Below are 14,652 nucleotides of genomic sequence, written 5' to 3' on the forward strand. Positions count from 1 at the left end.
CAAAGATATAAAAGATACAACAATTTTAAGTGAGTGTTCTCTCTCTCCCCCCTTCCCTCTTACTAGAGTTTAAGAAATATCTGTTTTTAAATATGTTGATTAACAGTGCTTTCCATTTAGAAACACAAGTTATATGACTTGTTAAACAATTCGATGAACATAATTGGTTGTTACTTACAGATCCAATCAATCATATTTAATCGGTCGGCGAGCAGATTAGTAGCTTTGTTCGGGCTTGGACGCACCCATTGATATTCAGGTTGGCAGAGTTGAGTTTTAGAACGCAGTTGTGGATGTGCCTTAGAGCTACGTACACACACAATGAAGGAGTAGGAGAAAAAAAATTTCAATCTATCAGAAACTGTATTCTATAGTATATCGTTTCTGATTGGTTGAAATTCTTATTCTCCTGTTCCTTCATTGTACGCAGCCTTTACCTTGTAGATACACAGTAAATATATTGTATCTTCTATGTAATTATTATTAATTATAAATCTTGCAAAGATGATAAGATCATGGTACAAAAATATAAAGTATTCCATTTTCGAGGTTGTGCAATTGTCTCAAGCTGATTTTTTGATTGATCAAAACGTCCCAAATTGTAAAAAGGAACATTGACATAAATAAATGTCATTAATTACATTCATAATTTGAAAATTTAATCTGCTTTATATTGAGTGTACGCGTAAGTATATGTAACAACACACAATACTGAAATATAATATTTAATAAAATTTAGAATTTTTTAAATAATGTTACATATATAAATATGATTTATACATAAATAAAATTTTTAATATATGCATACAGACATATATATATATATCATTTTAATCAGAGTTTGGTAATAACTAGTTAAAACATTAAAAGTTATAAAAAATTAATAACTTTTAACTTAACTTAGTTAATTTTAAATGAAATTAATTTTTAACTTAATTTAGTTACTTTTAATAATATATAATAAATCTAATAAAATCTATATTGTAATTGTTATTTAAAGTAATTTCATTTTAAGAAAAATTACATTCTGATGTCAAAAATAATTTTTTTTAAATTAACTTTTTTTTTAACTAAAGTTAATTCATTCTTAACTCTTTAGTTAAGTTAATTTTTTATTCCTTTAACTTTTAATTTAATTTTATTAATTTTATAAGCCATTAACTTTAACTTTATTTAGTTTAAAAAATTACTAACTTACCCAATCCTGATTTTAACACTAAAACCGCAGCTGTATCATTTTTTATCCATCTAATAGTTCTTTCTTTCCCAATTAATTTGGATTTGCATCTGGAGATTTACATTACAAGTAATTTTAATTTTATAATGACCCTCTTTTTATCCTTCTCTCTCTCTCTCTCTCTCTCTCTTTGATAAAAATTTAGATATACTATAAACTGCGATCGTGGGACAAGTTAGACTCACCATTGATAACGATGTATTAAGATCAGTTCATTCTTATTTTACATCGGTACCGGTTTTTATTTCTCTAGAAAATTTTCTATACTCTATACGTGATAATTGAACGCTGTTCAGCTACGAGGGGGGGGGAGGGGGGAGGGAATAATAAGAAGTGAGCATAAACTCTTGCATAACATATAGGGCATAAGAAATTTAACCAATCAGAATTCTTTATTTCGTGGAGAGGAAGGAAACGAAAGACTTTGATTGGTATAGCACGCTTCTTGATTTTATTTCACTATAGCTGCATTCAGCAGAACACAACAATTTTACAACTGTTTTATAATTGTTTGCTGAAACAGGATTGTTCCTCTAGATCTAAAAGTATAATCCAATCAGCACGAAGGAGGAAAACTTCCAATAGTTGCAAAATAAACGTTCTGCTAAACGCAGCCAGTATGTATGTAATGTTTTCGTTAACTATGGTCATACATAGATTTTGATATTACAATTTGATTAACAAGAGTGTATTATTTAGTTACCATTATATTTACCTATCCAAAAATCATAAAAAGAGTACGAGTCATAAGTGATCTATACGCGGTTCTAACGGAAGACCCATAAACGCCACAGTTCTAGTGTTAAGGGATTCTGTGAATTTACTATTTATAGTATGTCTGCAAAAAAAAAAAATTTAATTTCTATATTCTATCTAAAATTGTTCGAAGATACTTCATTATCACGTTAAAAGTAAAAAACATTTTTCTTTTATGTATATGTTAATTTGTATACATATATCTAGTAATAAATATCTATTAAAACATAGATGTATTTCTAATATAAATACATAACAATTGAAAGAAGTTGATAAAACTAAATATATGAAGAAGAATTTTGTGATATATATTTATAAAAGTCATTTTTATATTCAAATACAATATATACATATATATACGTGTGTATATCTGTGTGTGTGTGTGTGTGTGTGTGTGTGTGTGTGTGTGTGTATAGTTTGCAAACATAGCTATAGATAGTAAGAACATAAAAAAATCTTCGTACTTTTTTCCTGATATATTTGTATAGCATTGAGATTTCCATAACAAATTTTGTTATTTTAAAAGGTCTTAATCGAAATTTGTTGGAAGATCTTATGAATAATTTTTGAGGAATTTAACAAAGTAAATATACATTAAAATGCATTAGCGATACAGGCGTGCAAAATTTCGTAGAGCATTTGTGACGGTTTTTGGTGTTTCTGACCTAAATATCATAAAAACAAAAGATACAAATCAATTAAGTTCTGTTAATTGCTAAAAAAATTTATAATAATCTAAGTAGATATTAAACCAATCACACACATTCATAATTTATAAATGAATATATATTAATTCTTTTGTCAAAATTTGTCCGATATTATGTTTGATCTAAATTAATAAGCATTGACATAAAGTCATATATTACATACCTCGTGACTATACTGTGAAATTCAAGTAGTTGATCGTGTGTTGCTGTAGGAGCTCCGCCTGCATTTTGCGATGGCATTGTCTTAATAGCTTCTTCTAACCATTTTGACATGAGCTGATAAAGATATGATTTCTCCATGTAAAATGCGAAACATCTAAGATAAAAACTAAGATAACAATAAAATACATACATCTGCATCACTTCGGGTAAGTTCTATAATGACATCCGCCACATCAGACAACATGTAAGAAGACAATTCAAACACTGAAGCATGTAGTAACTTTACTACTAATGTTTGGCCTTTTTCTTGCAATATATTTTGTACCAATTGTCGTCGTATCGTGTAGTCTGATCGATCCTAAAAAAAAACATTAAACCTATAATTGGAACTAATCTATATAAATTACATGTACACATTAGAAGGATTTTATTTCAATATTCATTTAAAAGATTCACAAAGAATCACCTTACAACTGCGACCGCTATGTAAAAGATCATAAAAGAATTTCATTACTGAACTATTAGCGTCCCTGTGGTCCAAACTGCATGCCGTTATAGCACAATCTACAATGCTTCTGATAGCAGGAGAATGTAATAAAGGAATAGGAGCTCTTTGAAGAAACCTTTTATACAAAAAAAGAACGAAATATCAGACAAAATTTCAATAAAAACGTCAATCGATAGTATTAATCATCGTAAAACCTGGCACAGAGCCTGAACAGATCATCTACTGTATCAGGATGATTTTTTAAACCGTCTTCTTGTTCAAGAATGGCGAAAGTGGGACAGATGAAAGCTTGTAACATATTTAACAGATTCCATACACATTCTGAATCAGTCGCGTACTCATCCACCAATATAGAACCAAGGTACAAGAAACAACTGTGTTTATGTACTGTATACAACGGTACAATCTGTAAAAAAAAAAAGGAAACAAGAACTATGTATTTAACAAGTGCATTAATAACAGTGCAGTTAGAACATTAGGCTGTTTTCACATGCAGCGTAACTTGCATCAGCCAATCAAATTGTCTCAATTATAATAAGGCGTAGCTGATACAGCTTGATACTATTTGATTGGATGACTTAAGTTGCGCTTACGCAAATTACGCTGCATGTGAAAGCAGCCTTAGATATCATATTATATTCTTGGTCATTACTTGTTTTATAATTGGCTCAAGCAAATGAGCAGAATGTTTGCCCACACAGCGTACTGCAAAACGTATGCATCGGCAACATCTCTCCATGACTCTTACATCTCGCTGATATGTTTCACATACACTGGACAATACAGGCCACATCTATAAATATACATAATGTCATTAATATATAAAGAATTTCACTTCTAAATTTTTCATAACACTCACTTCAGTGACTGCACTTTGACAAGGATGAGGTTTATTAGAATCATCAATTTGAGGATTAGTATGTTTAAATATAGCAGCTAATCTATCCAGCCATATCACAGGATCAGTCTTTGTTCCTCTCTCGATTGGAACTCTATCTGCCAGAAGCTTACATAGGGAACTTGCTTGAAAGCAGCATAATTCTGTTATTGCCGAAGTAATTCCTTCGTGTGGTAATTTCGCCAAAATTATCGATACTCCTGTCATAACAATTAGCGTTTTTCAGTTTACCATAAAATAATGAATCTATATATATATTTATAATACGATTATGAATAATTCATAATCGTGTATATTTTTAACATAGCCCCCCTACAAAATGTTATCTCACCTTTTAGTAGGCCAATAGCTGCATCATTACTAATAGCAAAATTGTCGAGAGAATGTGCTATTTGCAAAAGTCCGGAGAAATGCGTTGTCATATGCAGTGGACAAGCTGTACATATACTTAATAATGCGCCTGAAGCAGCACTTCCTAGATTTAAACCCTTTTGATTTAAACATTCTAAGAGGAAATTTAAAACTGGTTCTGAAATAACATAAAGTATATTTGAATGTCATTGAGATATTCGAACGTGACAAGTATTTATCCAAGTCTTACCTAATGATTGTGGATGCCTATCTATCCATTCACATAGCTCGCCTAAGAGTAGAATACTAGTATAGCGTACGGCTATATGAGTATTTTCTGGTAAATTAAGAATAGCTTCTACAACTTTCGGAACCACATCATTTTCCTCTCTGTTAAACAAAAACACTGTTAATATTTGATAATCTTTAGTTATCTCATAACGAATATAAAAAGAACGTACGGTAGAATGTTTTTTGCTACCGCCTGCATTATAAAAAGTGCAGCTTCGGTCGAGTCCCAAGTAGGTGTATGTATAGGTTGACCCTGTGGGCCAGGACCTCCGGTCAGCGATGAAAACATTTGTCGGAAACAGTGACTACTTCCAACTACAAACACTACATCTTTTATCAAATCCGATACACGATTTCGGAAGTCAGCAAACTCTTCTCCTCCTCCTCCTTCTTCGACGAGACCTAACTGGTAATCAATACATCATTTTCTGATATAATTATCTATTTTGTTTCCTGTAAAATATTATGTAATAAAATTTTAAAGCAAATATACTGACATGGTCTGGTTCCATTTGACAATGCCTACAGAGAGCACCGATCAGTCTCTCAATATGAGGTCGAAATACGCCATTAAGATCATCGTTATTTTTCTGATAAAGAATTTCTGATAACCGATACCACAGGTTAAAAGTTATCTGTGCAACCTTAGCAAAAGATATTATTCAATCAGTAATACTTAATTTTTAATATAAAAAATAAATCGATATGCAGAGTATCTTAATAACTCTTGTGACAATCTTCACATGCAAGTAAAATAAACTGAACTGACAATGAGCCATTTTGCAATTTTTTCAATAATTAACAAAATATTAATTACTAAAGATCATTGAATTATTCGTTTTACCTATTGCCAAATGCATGCCCAGCAATAATAGAATGAGCAGCAAAAGAAAATAAAAACTCGCGTATTAAATATCTGTAATCGTTGGGCTCTTATTCAATGATTCTCAATAATTAATATATCTCCTTGATTATTCCGAAAATTACCAAATTACAGGACTTTTCGACTCTGTTTATACATTCTCCACTTACACATGAGCGTTGTCATAAAAGTTATTGGATCTTATATATTTTAAATACCTCATAATCATGATGACCGACACACGTAAGGACAAGGTCCAAAATTTTTATAGCGTAATGCTGCTTTCCATCTTCACTACCTGTCACCATAGTATCTAAAAATGTCTCGGCCAGTTCCGTAAATATTCGACAATAATTTATAGACCTGTAATATATTTAATGGCTAGGGTATGCTACAAACATATTTAGATAAATTAAATAAATTACTTTTCCATGTCTTCGTGCGCAACAGATAAGTGATATGGTTGTTCTAAATTCATTACACTTGTGAAAAGACACAATTGTAATTGCTGCAACTGCACGCTCGTTTCATTATCACTATCACGATTAGTATTACTATCTTCTCCTAACGCTTGCAAAATTACGCAGATACAATCGGTAGCCGTTTCGTGTAATTGTGAAACAGCCATGTGATTGCTGAGTACCTGAAAAATAGTCATTATAAAAAATAAAGATGAATAGAAAACAATTAGTTTTCCTGAAAATATTTTATCAGTTTCAAGAGACTTACTTGCAAGGCATAAATCACTACCTCGCTTGAGGGTACAGATTTGAGCGGTATTGCATGAACGGTTATCCAGCTGGTAAAACATCGCAAAATAGTAACTTGGATTTGTAAATTATCACCGCTGTTTTTTAGGCACAATTTCTGCAAGTACACTATATATGAAATACCAATGTTAAAATAAAATGTGTGTGTGTGTATATATATAAGTGTTTATAAAGTAGTTTTATATGTATCAAAATATACATGGTTTTATTAAAATAAGATAATAAACTTCTGGGCATGTTATAATTAAAAATTGAAAATAAATAAAATATTAAATAATAATTACTTTTTTATTTTCCCCTATTAAAAATTTGACATTTTCGCGAGATTCTCTTATAAGTTAGTTTTTGATTTATGTAAACACAAATGAGATAATTTTATATAACAATAATTTAATTCAGAAAAAGACTAACTTATCCACAACCATGGATATTATACATACCAGAAATTCTGTCACAGTATCTGCATTTGCATTAAGTTCATGCAGTATATGTTGCCTATGATTAGCACCCAGCCTATACAAAAATAAAATAAATCCGTTTTGTCATTTTATGATATCAAATAAGCAAGATGTTGTACCATACCTAAGTGATCTCGAATTTACTTCTTCTGGAAGTACCGTCATTATTTCAAGCAATGGCCAAAGGTTTGCAGCATTTCCTCCAAACCTATTAATTAAATCTACAACTGGTTTCTGCCAAGAAGACATTTGTAAGGCCAAATCTGCTAAAGCTAAGCATAACTGTAAGCATGAAAATTTAATAGTATTAATAAAGATTAGAGTAATCTATAGAATTATAAAAATCTTTTAAATTTATAAAAGAGTAGTTTTGTGCAAGAATTTATATAAATACCTGAGTAACAATGGCAGAATTAGTATGTTCATTGATTTGTGATATATGTTCTATTAACGAATCTCGTAATGAAATATGAGCTTCTTGGGGTAACTCATGGAAAGACAGCTGGATCTTAGTACGCATTGTTTGTGCAGCAAAATAACAGGATTCTATATTTCGTTTTTGATGTAACATTTCATCAGCTATTTTCCATGCAAATACCTATAGACACATATAAACATAAACAAACATATATATATTAAATCTTATATCCAAAAATATAAGTAAAAAGTGCAACATTAATAGTTTTACATCTAATAGCTTTTTTAATAATGTAATAATAACGGATGTATAATGAGTCAGTAATCGATAGTCTTAAGCCTTGTATCCATAATGTTAAAAATTGATCCAAATTGTCATAATGAGAAATGTGTAGCCAATCAACATACCATTGTTCTATAAAAATTATATGTTGATTGGCTATATTCAGCAAAGAAAACAGCTTTGCAATTGTTACAAAATTCTTCAGTATGATGATTAGTTTATACATGTACATCTATAAGGAATCAAAAACAAGAATCAATTATATTAAAAAATTTTACAACAGTTACAAAACTGCTTTTTCTGCTGAACCAATGGTTATACATTCCTGGATCCAAGAACTTCGACCAATCTCTAGCACAGTGAATAGGACTTTAAAAGTTGGAAGCTGGCCAACTGTACAGATTCATTGATTATACTTTAGACTCACCAACTACAAACTACCAACTCATTATAGACCTAGAATAACATGTATAACATATTCTTGTATCAGGATGACAATTATTCTCTTTAAGGTTAGAAAACAGATTTCCATATTTTGTATTCAAGATGAATTTGATACAATTATATCGAGAAACATGTCTGTATTTCATGTAACAATACAAACGTTAAATTTAGGAGAAAACTTAAAAACTTAATAATAAAATTTAAAGTGCGCTCACCGATCTTTGCAATTCTCCCAACCATAATGACGCTCTTCCTGGTTCGGCCGGATTTGTATTGTTATATAAAGAGAACACGGCCTGGTAAACGGTCTCCAAGTTTGGCAGAGAATCCATATTTCAGAAAATATTTCGGTATCGCGAAATACCCATGCAGTCAGATCCCAGCGGACAAACGGATACGCTCGTCCGAGGCCGAACCCGCCGAAACACAGCTGAATGTTCCTCGCTTGAAGCCACGAACTTAACCTCCAACGATCAACAGACGACGTCGGGTAATGCACCGCAAAACCACCATAGTAAATATGTTCTATTTAACTGTCATACACGTCATACTTCATATGTTGAAAATGCATAAGTCGCATTCACAGAATATAAATTACGAAATATAGAGGATATTAGAATAATTAGGGAGTATACCGCAGTATGCTGAAGAAGGAAGGAGAGAAAATTGAAAAAAAGTACCGAAAGTGCAGCCAAAAAGAATAGGTTACATACATATATACTTTTTAAAGCTCGAGCCTAGAAACGGCAGAAACACGTAAGGTACGTTTCCATTGAATACTCCATGCTGCTCCACATGCGTGGTGTCGTCAATTAAGGCCATCGCACGTACATACAAAAATTTTAGTAGCAATCGTCAGGAGGCTGCGCAGAATAAAAGGAACAGGGAACAGAGAATAAGAATTTCAACCTATCAGAAATCACGTACTATGGAATACAACCTGTTTATTCCACAGTATATGATTTCTGATAGGTTGAAATTCTTATTCTCTGTTCCTTTTATTCTGCGTAGCCCTAAGGTCTTAAGCAAGCAAATCGACCAATCACAATCAAGATTACGATCTTACATTTTAAGAAACGTAATAAAAATGGCGTCGTTTGCAGACGAAATATGAAATCCACCTATCGTCTATTAGTCAGCCATTTTTAATACCAATGAATGAATGTCATGATTGGCTGACAGTCACACGCCAATCAGGACGCAGAACGTTGGTTGCGCCTTTCTGATATCGAGGACTCTACACGGTGCTTGTTTTACTGCTGGATTGCTAGCTGGATTAGAATGCCACCGTATAAGCTGCGGTGCTGAAAGTGCCAATATCGCGGCCAATCCGATGGCAAGAATCTGATCTAGCTAGCAATCTAGCAGGAAAACAAGCACCGTGTGTCACTGGCATAATATGATAGACCTTCTACAATAAGCCATTACCTATAAGTTTTAAGTATTAAGTCATCAGAAATTGACCACTCACAGTCGATTATTCTTCTCACATTCGATTGTGATTGGTCAATTTCTTATGATTTAACACTTAAAACTTAAGTAATGGCTCATTGTAGAAGGCCATGAGATTCACACACTGCGTACGATATCCAATAGGAGAGCTTGTTTTTTATATATACATATATATACACTACTTGTTACCAGCGCGAGTTCTGATTGGCTACTGCTCTTCTGCTTTTCCGTCAAGGTGTGAACCCGCTCTAAGAATAAGGCATGGTAGCTGATACAATTTGATATATATTTTTCATAAATCATTCTATTATAAGGAGTCTTTATTATTATTATTATTATAGTTTTGATAATATTTGATTGGTTGACGCAAGTTGCACTTGACGAAAATTACGTTGCATGTGAAGCAGCTTTAAGTGCATCGACAGCTTTGCCAATTGAAAACGCAATGAAATAACTGCAGCTACGTGCAGCATATAATGTCACGTTCTCATTGGTTGTTAGAGAATGTATGCGCGTTTTTTACACCGTAGGTTTACAGAGGTGTACCGAGGTGTTTTGTATGATGTTAGTCGATTCGATACTGTTGACAGTTGTTGATAAACTAATCTTGATAGAGAAAATTTCTGTACGACTGTAATCCACGATGAGTGACTATAAAATACCGCTAATCGAGCCGACTATAGATTATACAAAGGTGTCGATAAGATTTTGACGTATCTCATGCATGCACATGTCATCTGTCAAATATAACAATGCTTGTTAAGATGCTCCGCGATAGGGGCAGACTTCAAATAGTTTGTATTCTAGGTACCGTCGATCAACCAAAAGCGAACGGTCTCTTTCATCAATCATTTTATTACTCATACCGTCATGTTTTTGAATAAATTCGCCCTGTCCTGCGAGGAGAGATTGTTCGATTTCGAAAATAAATTGCAAAAGTTGGAGGCGTCATTAGAAATATTAGAATCGCGGGTACGTGTATTTTTGTGTGGTGCATAAAGAATAAATTATAGAAGGAAGAAATCTTTTACAATAAATTATTCTGCTCCTGAAATATATTTAAATATTTTACTTTGCTTCTGCGCAGTTATCTTCTATACCTGGTTTAGAACAAGAACATTGTAAGGAATCAAATAATGTTAATGAGAATAATACAAGTAAATTAGTAGAAATAAGCGAAGCAGATGAACTTGATAATAATGAGATAGAGTCTAAGGACGAACAGAAAGAAACACAGTCTGCAGCTAAAGATCCACGCTACGAAAAATACTTGAAAATGTTACACTTTGGTGTACCAAAACAAGCAGTTAAATTAAAAATGGAACAGGAAGGATTGGACGCATCTATATTGGGGTAAGTCTTGATATTTCTCTTATATAGGAGTTATATATTTGCATTCATATATCAATACGATTAATGAACAATAGCACATATTTACTTTTAATTTGAATAGTAAAATTAACAGTTATACTTAAATATTAACCATATAATTTTTGATTTCTTATATTTTTTATGAAAAATAATTACTCTCTAATGTATATAATCTCAGTTTGCACACAGCTTAACATACATAAGGATAAATTTCTTTAGACTTTTTTTTTTATATTGGTAGCAATCCACAACAGGTAGTTTCTGTACTACGATTGTCAGAAAACGATGAGAATCAAGATGAATAAATATTAAGGTAAATATTTTAATGCTGTATCGCTAATTATTTTATATTAGACGTTTTTGCATTATAAAGTACAGAATAAAGACATGTACAAATCCTTATAGATTTATTTATTAAATACAGAATGCAGAATGTAAAACATTGAATAGCTTAAAACTGAATCATTTGACCCTGAAAATAAAAAAAATAGTAGACTGTTAGTCAAAATTAATGCACATTTTATTTTTATTTGAATATTTTTTAGATGTATCGATACTTGCCTTTCTCTTCTTGTCACCACCCAGTTCAAAGTGTTTGCATCTCTTTAATGGAATTTGTTTTCTATATTTGCATTCCGTGCACTCCATCCTTAGTACAATTTTCTTTGTCGTCTTTGCCTAAAATAATGTAAAAAAATTAATTTAGCATAAAAATCAATATACTATCATTATTGTTATGAAGTGAATTATAACATTTTAATTAATATTCTCAAAAAACATTATAATAAATTAATGTCTGTTTTTTGTCGTTGTCTCAGCAGCACTAACATTGCCTTTTGTACTTTTGCCAAATATACTTGTATTTATTTCATTTTGAACGAATGTACTAGAAAGAACAGGTATAATCTGAATTTGCTAAAAGATACTTCTACTCGTTTTGCTACGTCATTAAATAAATATAATTTATTATTGTTGTTGGATTTAGAGCGTCTTTCACCAACTTCCAAATAAATTAATCAACGATTAACACACAGAAATACCAGTAGCAATTTAATATATTAGTACGTTTCTTTTCTTTCTCTTTTAAGATAAACTACGTTTAATTCTCACATTGACATCATGATAATTGAGTTAGCCTTGAATTAGCGTTAATCGAAGTTGGTAAAAGAGACCCTTATTTTGTCAACATATCACTCACTTTTTTTCTGAAGATGGGCTTGGTTTGACCACCGAACCCTTGTTGTTTGCGATCGTAACGCCTTCTGCCCTGCGAGGCATGTCTCTCCTTACTCTTCTTGTACTGCGTCACTTTGTGATTCTTGTGTACCTTGCATTTTTTGCAAAAAGTACGCCTCTGCTTGGGCACGTTAACCTAGAATGAGAAACAATCGTGTAAAATTCCAAGACTCGACACATAATTTTGTACAACGACGAAGTAATCGATCTTCGAGATACGTCTGATTTCCGAGCTTTATAAATAATTCGAATAAATATACGCTACGCATCATCGCGTGTTGCGCGGAGTAAAAACATCTCTGTCAGTCATTCCGAACAAAGTAGGTTATGTCCCCCCCCCACATCGAATTACTGCATCGTAGTGACAGATATTCCCACCAAATTGCGATAAACGTAATTAAAAACGTAAATGCAATATCGCGAAGTGAAAGATTCTAAAGATTTCTAGAATATTTACGGATGAAAACTCGCGAAAATCACATATTCACCTACCATCTTGGAACGTATCGAGAGCAATCGGGAGAAAAGAGAGACACACCGGAAATGGTGGCGCCTGCGGCGGCCATGTAGTGCGCCCGAGCATGCGCTTTACCCTCATTGCGTTGCAATAAATTCAGAAACCTTGAGTATATTTTTTGTGCGTTGCACATATACATAATTATTAATACAACGCGACCGATGCAGCGATATTTCCGAGTTCCAGCCGCGGACGACATCGCTGCGAGGGGAGACGCTTTCGCGGTTTAGTGCGATCAGCAAAGTCTCCGCGTAGCCCGCTATCTCGCATTTACGCCATCCGACACAACTGGCGTCAAAATTATAGAAAATATCCAATCGATAATACATAAGTGCAATTTTATATTAATAAGCTACCCTTCGTTATTCGCGCTACATCGGATATAAATAAACGAGCAGCTTCGCACTTATGAAGGTGAATCCGGTCTAACGATTAACTTATCTAATTAATAATCTTATGTATGAGTAACGTGTGTACGACACGCAGTGACTATATGTATGTACACGTGAACTAAACAGTAAATATATTTATGTATAACACACACACGCGCACGTAAGCGATATATTTCTTAAATAGCGCTCACCAATCGTAAGATTCGTTCGCGTCGCGTGCTCCAACACGCTTCTTATTCACTCCGATGCATTCAATGAGCGCGTAGGAGCGAGGAGGAACTGTGATATCCCAGGAACGTGTGCGACACGAATCAACGTACATTACAGAATGTAGCGCTATTTCTAATAAGAATGAAATTGAGTCGAAAAGTGCCAAGCCATTTTTTCCTTGGTACCCGACGATGCGGTTCTATATTATATCCGAGTAAAGACAGTCCAATCGGCGCTGTCTTTTAGTGGAGAAACGTACACTATCGAGAGCGCGGATGTGTGTCCGTTTAAAGGACGGCACCGATTGGACTGTCTTTTACGATTGATTTAGCTTCACTTGGTAATGACTGTATATCATCGGGCATTGTGTAGAAGAAAATGACTCGAGATTTTTCGACCAAACTTTTTATTAGGATCGGTCGAGCGCTGTATTATTATAATAAGGGATGCTATTTAAGAAATGTATATGTGTGTGTGTTTTTTAAGGTCAAGATGTGTCATTTCGATTGTTTGCTGACGCATAATAATAAAAAAAGAAGAGCACAATTAATAATAGTAAAGTAAAAAATAATAATCCTTTTGTGCTTGACACATGCGAACGGACGCGCGACGTTAATTTTAGATTAGAACACCGCGCACCTGCGAGAATTTCGGAAAAGTCGAGTAAGCACAGCGCACGCGAGTCGGGCGGGCGCTAACGCGGCGAGCGACGTGAAATTGGCGACGAGCGGGATCGCGGGTCCATTCCCCGCTCGATCGTCGTCCCGCGGTCATCGCGGATGGTCATCGTTCGGATAGGACGGTCTATCGATTTCTCGCGCGAACGCGCGAGATCCCCTCGAAAACCCACGTTAGAAGATTCGCGCAGCGCCAAGGCTTATTTGAATCGAGCGATGTAGCCTCGAACCGGACGTCCCGCTCGGGCCACGAACTCTCGAACCCCTCGTCCTCCGCGAGTTTTAATTTTATTTCCACCCGGAGCGGCCGCGTCGCACGCGGAATCCCTTCGGAAAGTCGCGGAACGCCGTGCGCCGCTATAAAATCGCGGCTCGCCGGTGGCCGCGGTGAAATACGGGCGACGACGGGATCGGCCAATCAGGAATTTATCGGATTTCAAAGCCGCGCCATCTTCATTTTTGAACAAAGCCAGGTTGCGGACGTGTGCTGCTAGAGGCGAGCCGGGAGATCTGGTAGTAGGTTCGCTTTGCGCTATTCGCGCCACAGTCGTCGGCAGGGCACGCACACTCCACTCCTGACTGGTTCGACCTCTCCCCCGCCCGCTCTCTCCCCATATCGTTCGCTCTCTCGCGCCCCCCCCCCCCCCCCCCCC

The 14,652-nt window shown here is 34.2% G+C and overlaps 3 protein-coding genes across 4 annotated transcripts; 1 reads left to right on the plus strand and 2 right to left on the minus strand.

Annotated features, from left to right (window-relative positions):
- Positions 1–2,376: 2,376 nt before the first annotated feature.
- Tnpo-SR (transportin 3) lies at positions 2,377–8,668 on the minus strand. The gene is made up of 18 exons (XM_018548117.1): positions 8,360–8,668; positions 7,395–7,598; positions 7,125–7,282; positions 6,983–7,055; positions 6,502–6,639; positions 6,198–6,415; positions 5,991–6,135; positions 5,408–5,554; positions 5,081–5,316; positions 4,870–5,009; positions 4,600–4,797; positions 4,230–4,468; positions 4,023–4,163; positions 3,565–3,776; positions 3,329–3,485; positions 3,053–3,220; positions 2,864–2,976; positions 2,377–2,658 (listed from the first exon to the last, which is right to left on the minus strand). The coding sequence occupies exons 1-18, from the start codon at positions 8,474–8,476 to the stop codon at positions 2,598–2,600; spliced, it is 2,865 nt and encodes a 954-aa protein (XP_018403619.1). The 5' UTR covers positions 8,477–8,668; the 3' UTR covers positions 2,377–2,597.
- Positions 8,669–10,147: 1,479 nt separating this feature from the next.
- Positions 10,148–11,545, plus strand: CCDC53 (Coiled-coil domain containing 53). 2 transcript variants are annotated; one of them, XM_018548202.1, is made up of 5 exons: positions 10,148–10,290; positions 10,404–10,568; positions 10,684–10,949; positions 11,209–11,280; positions 11,513–11,545. In XM_018548202.1, exons 1-4 carry the CDS (start codon positions 10,240–10,242, stop codon positions 11,270–11,272), a joined length of 546 nt encoding a protein of 181 aa, XP_018403704.1. In that variant the 5' UTR covers positions 10,148–10,239; the 3' UTR covers positions 11,273–11,280; positions 11,513–11,545. The 2 variants fall into 2 exon arrangements, with proteins under 2 accessions (XP_018403704.1, XP_018403705.1); XM_018548203.1 differs by lacking the exon at positions 11,513–11,545 and having other exon boundaries at positions 11,187–11,241.
- On the minus strand, positions 11,358–12,793 carry RpL36A (ribosomal protein L36A). The gene is made up of 4 exons (XM_018548205.1): positions 12,696–12,793; positions 12,166–12,339; positions 11,529–11,645; positions 11,358–11,439 (listed from the first exon to the last, which is right to left on the minus strand). The coding sequence occupies exons 1-4, from the start codon at positions 12,696–12,698 to the stop codon at positions 11,419–11,421; spliced, it is 315 nt and encodes a 104-aa protein (XP_018403707.1). The 5' UTR covers positions 12,699–12,793; the 3' UTR covers positions 11,358–11,418.
- Between the last annotated feature and the right edge of the window lie 1,859 nt (positions 12,794–14,652).

The sequence above is a fragment of the Cyphomyrmex costatus genome, unplaced genomic scaffold, assembly GCF_001594065.2.
Source record: "Cyphomyrmex costatus isolate MS0001 unplaced genomic scaffold, Ccosl1.0 scaffold70, whole genome shotgun sequence".
In the NCBI taxonomy this organism is placed as follows: Eukaryota; Metazoa; Arthropoda; class Insecta; order Hymenoptera; family Formicidae; genus Cyphomyrmex; species Cyphomyrmex costatus.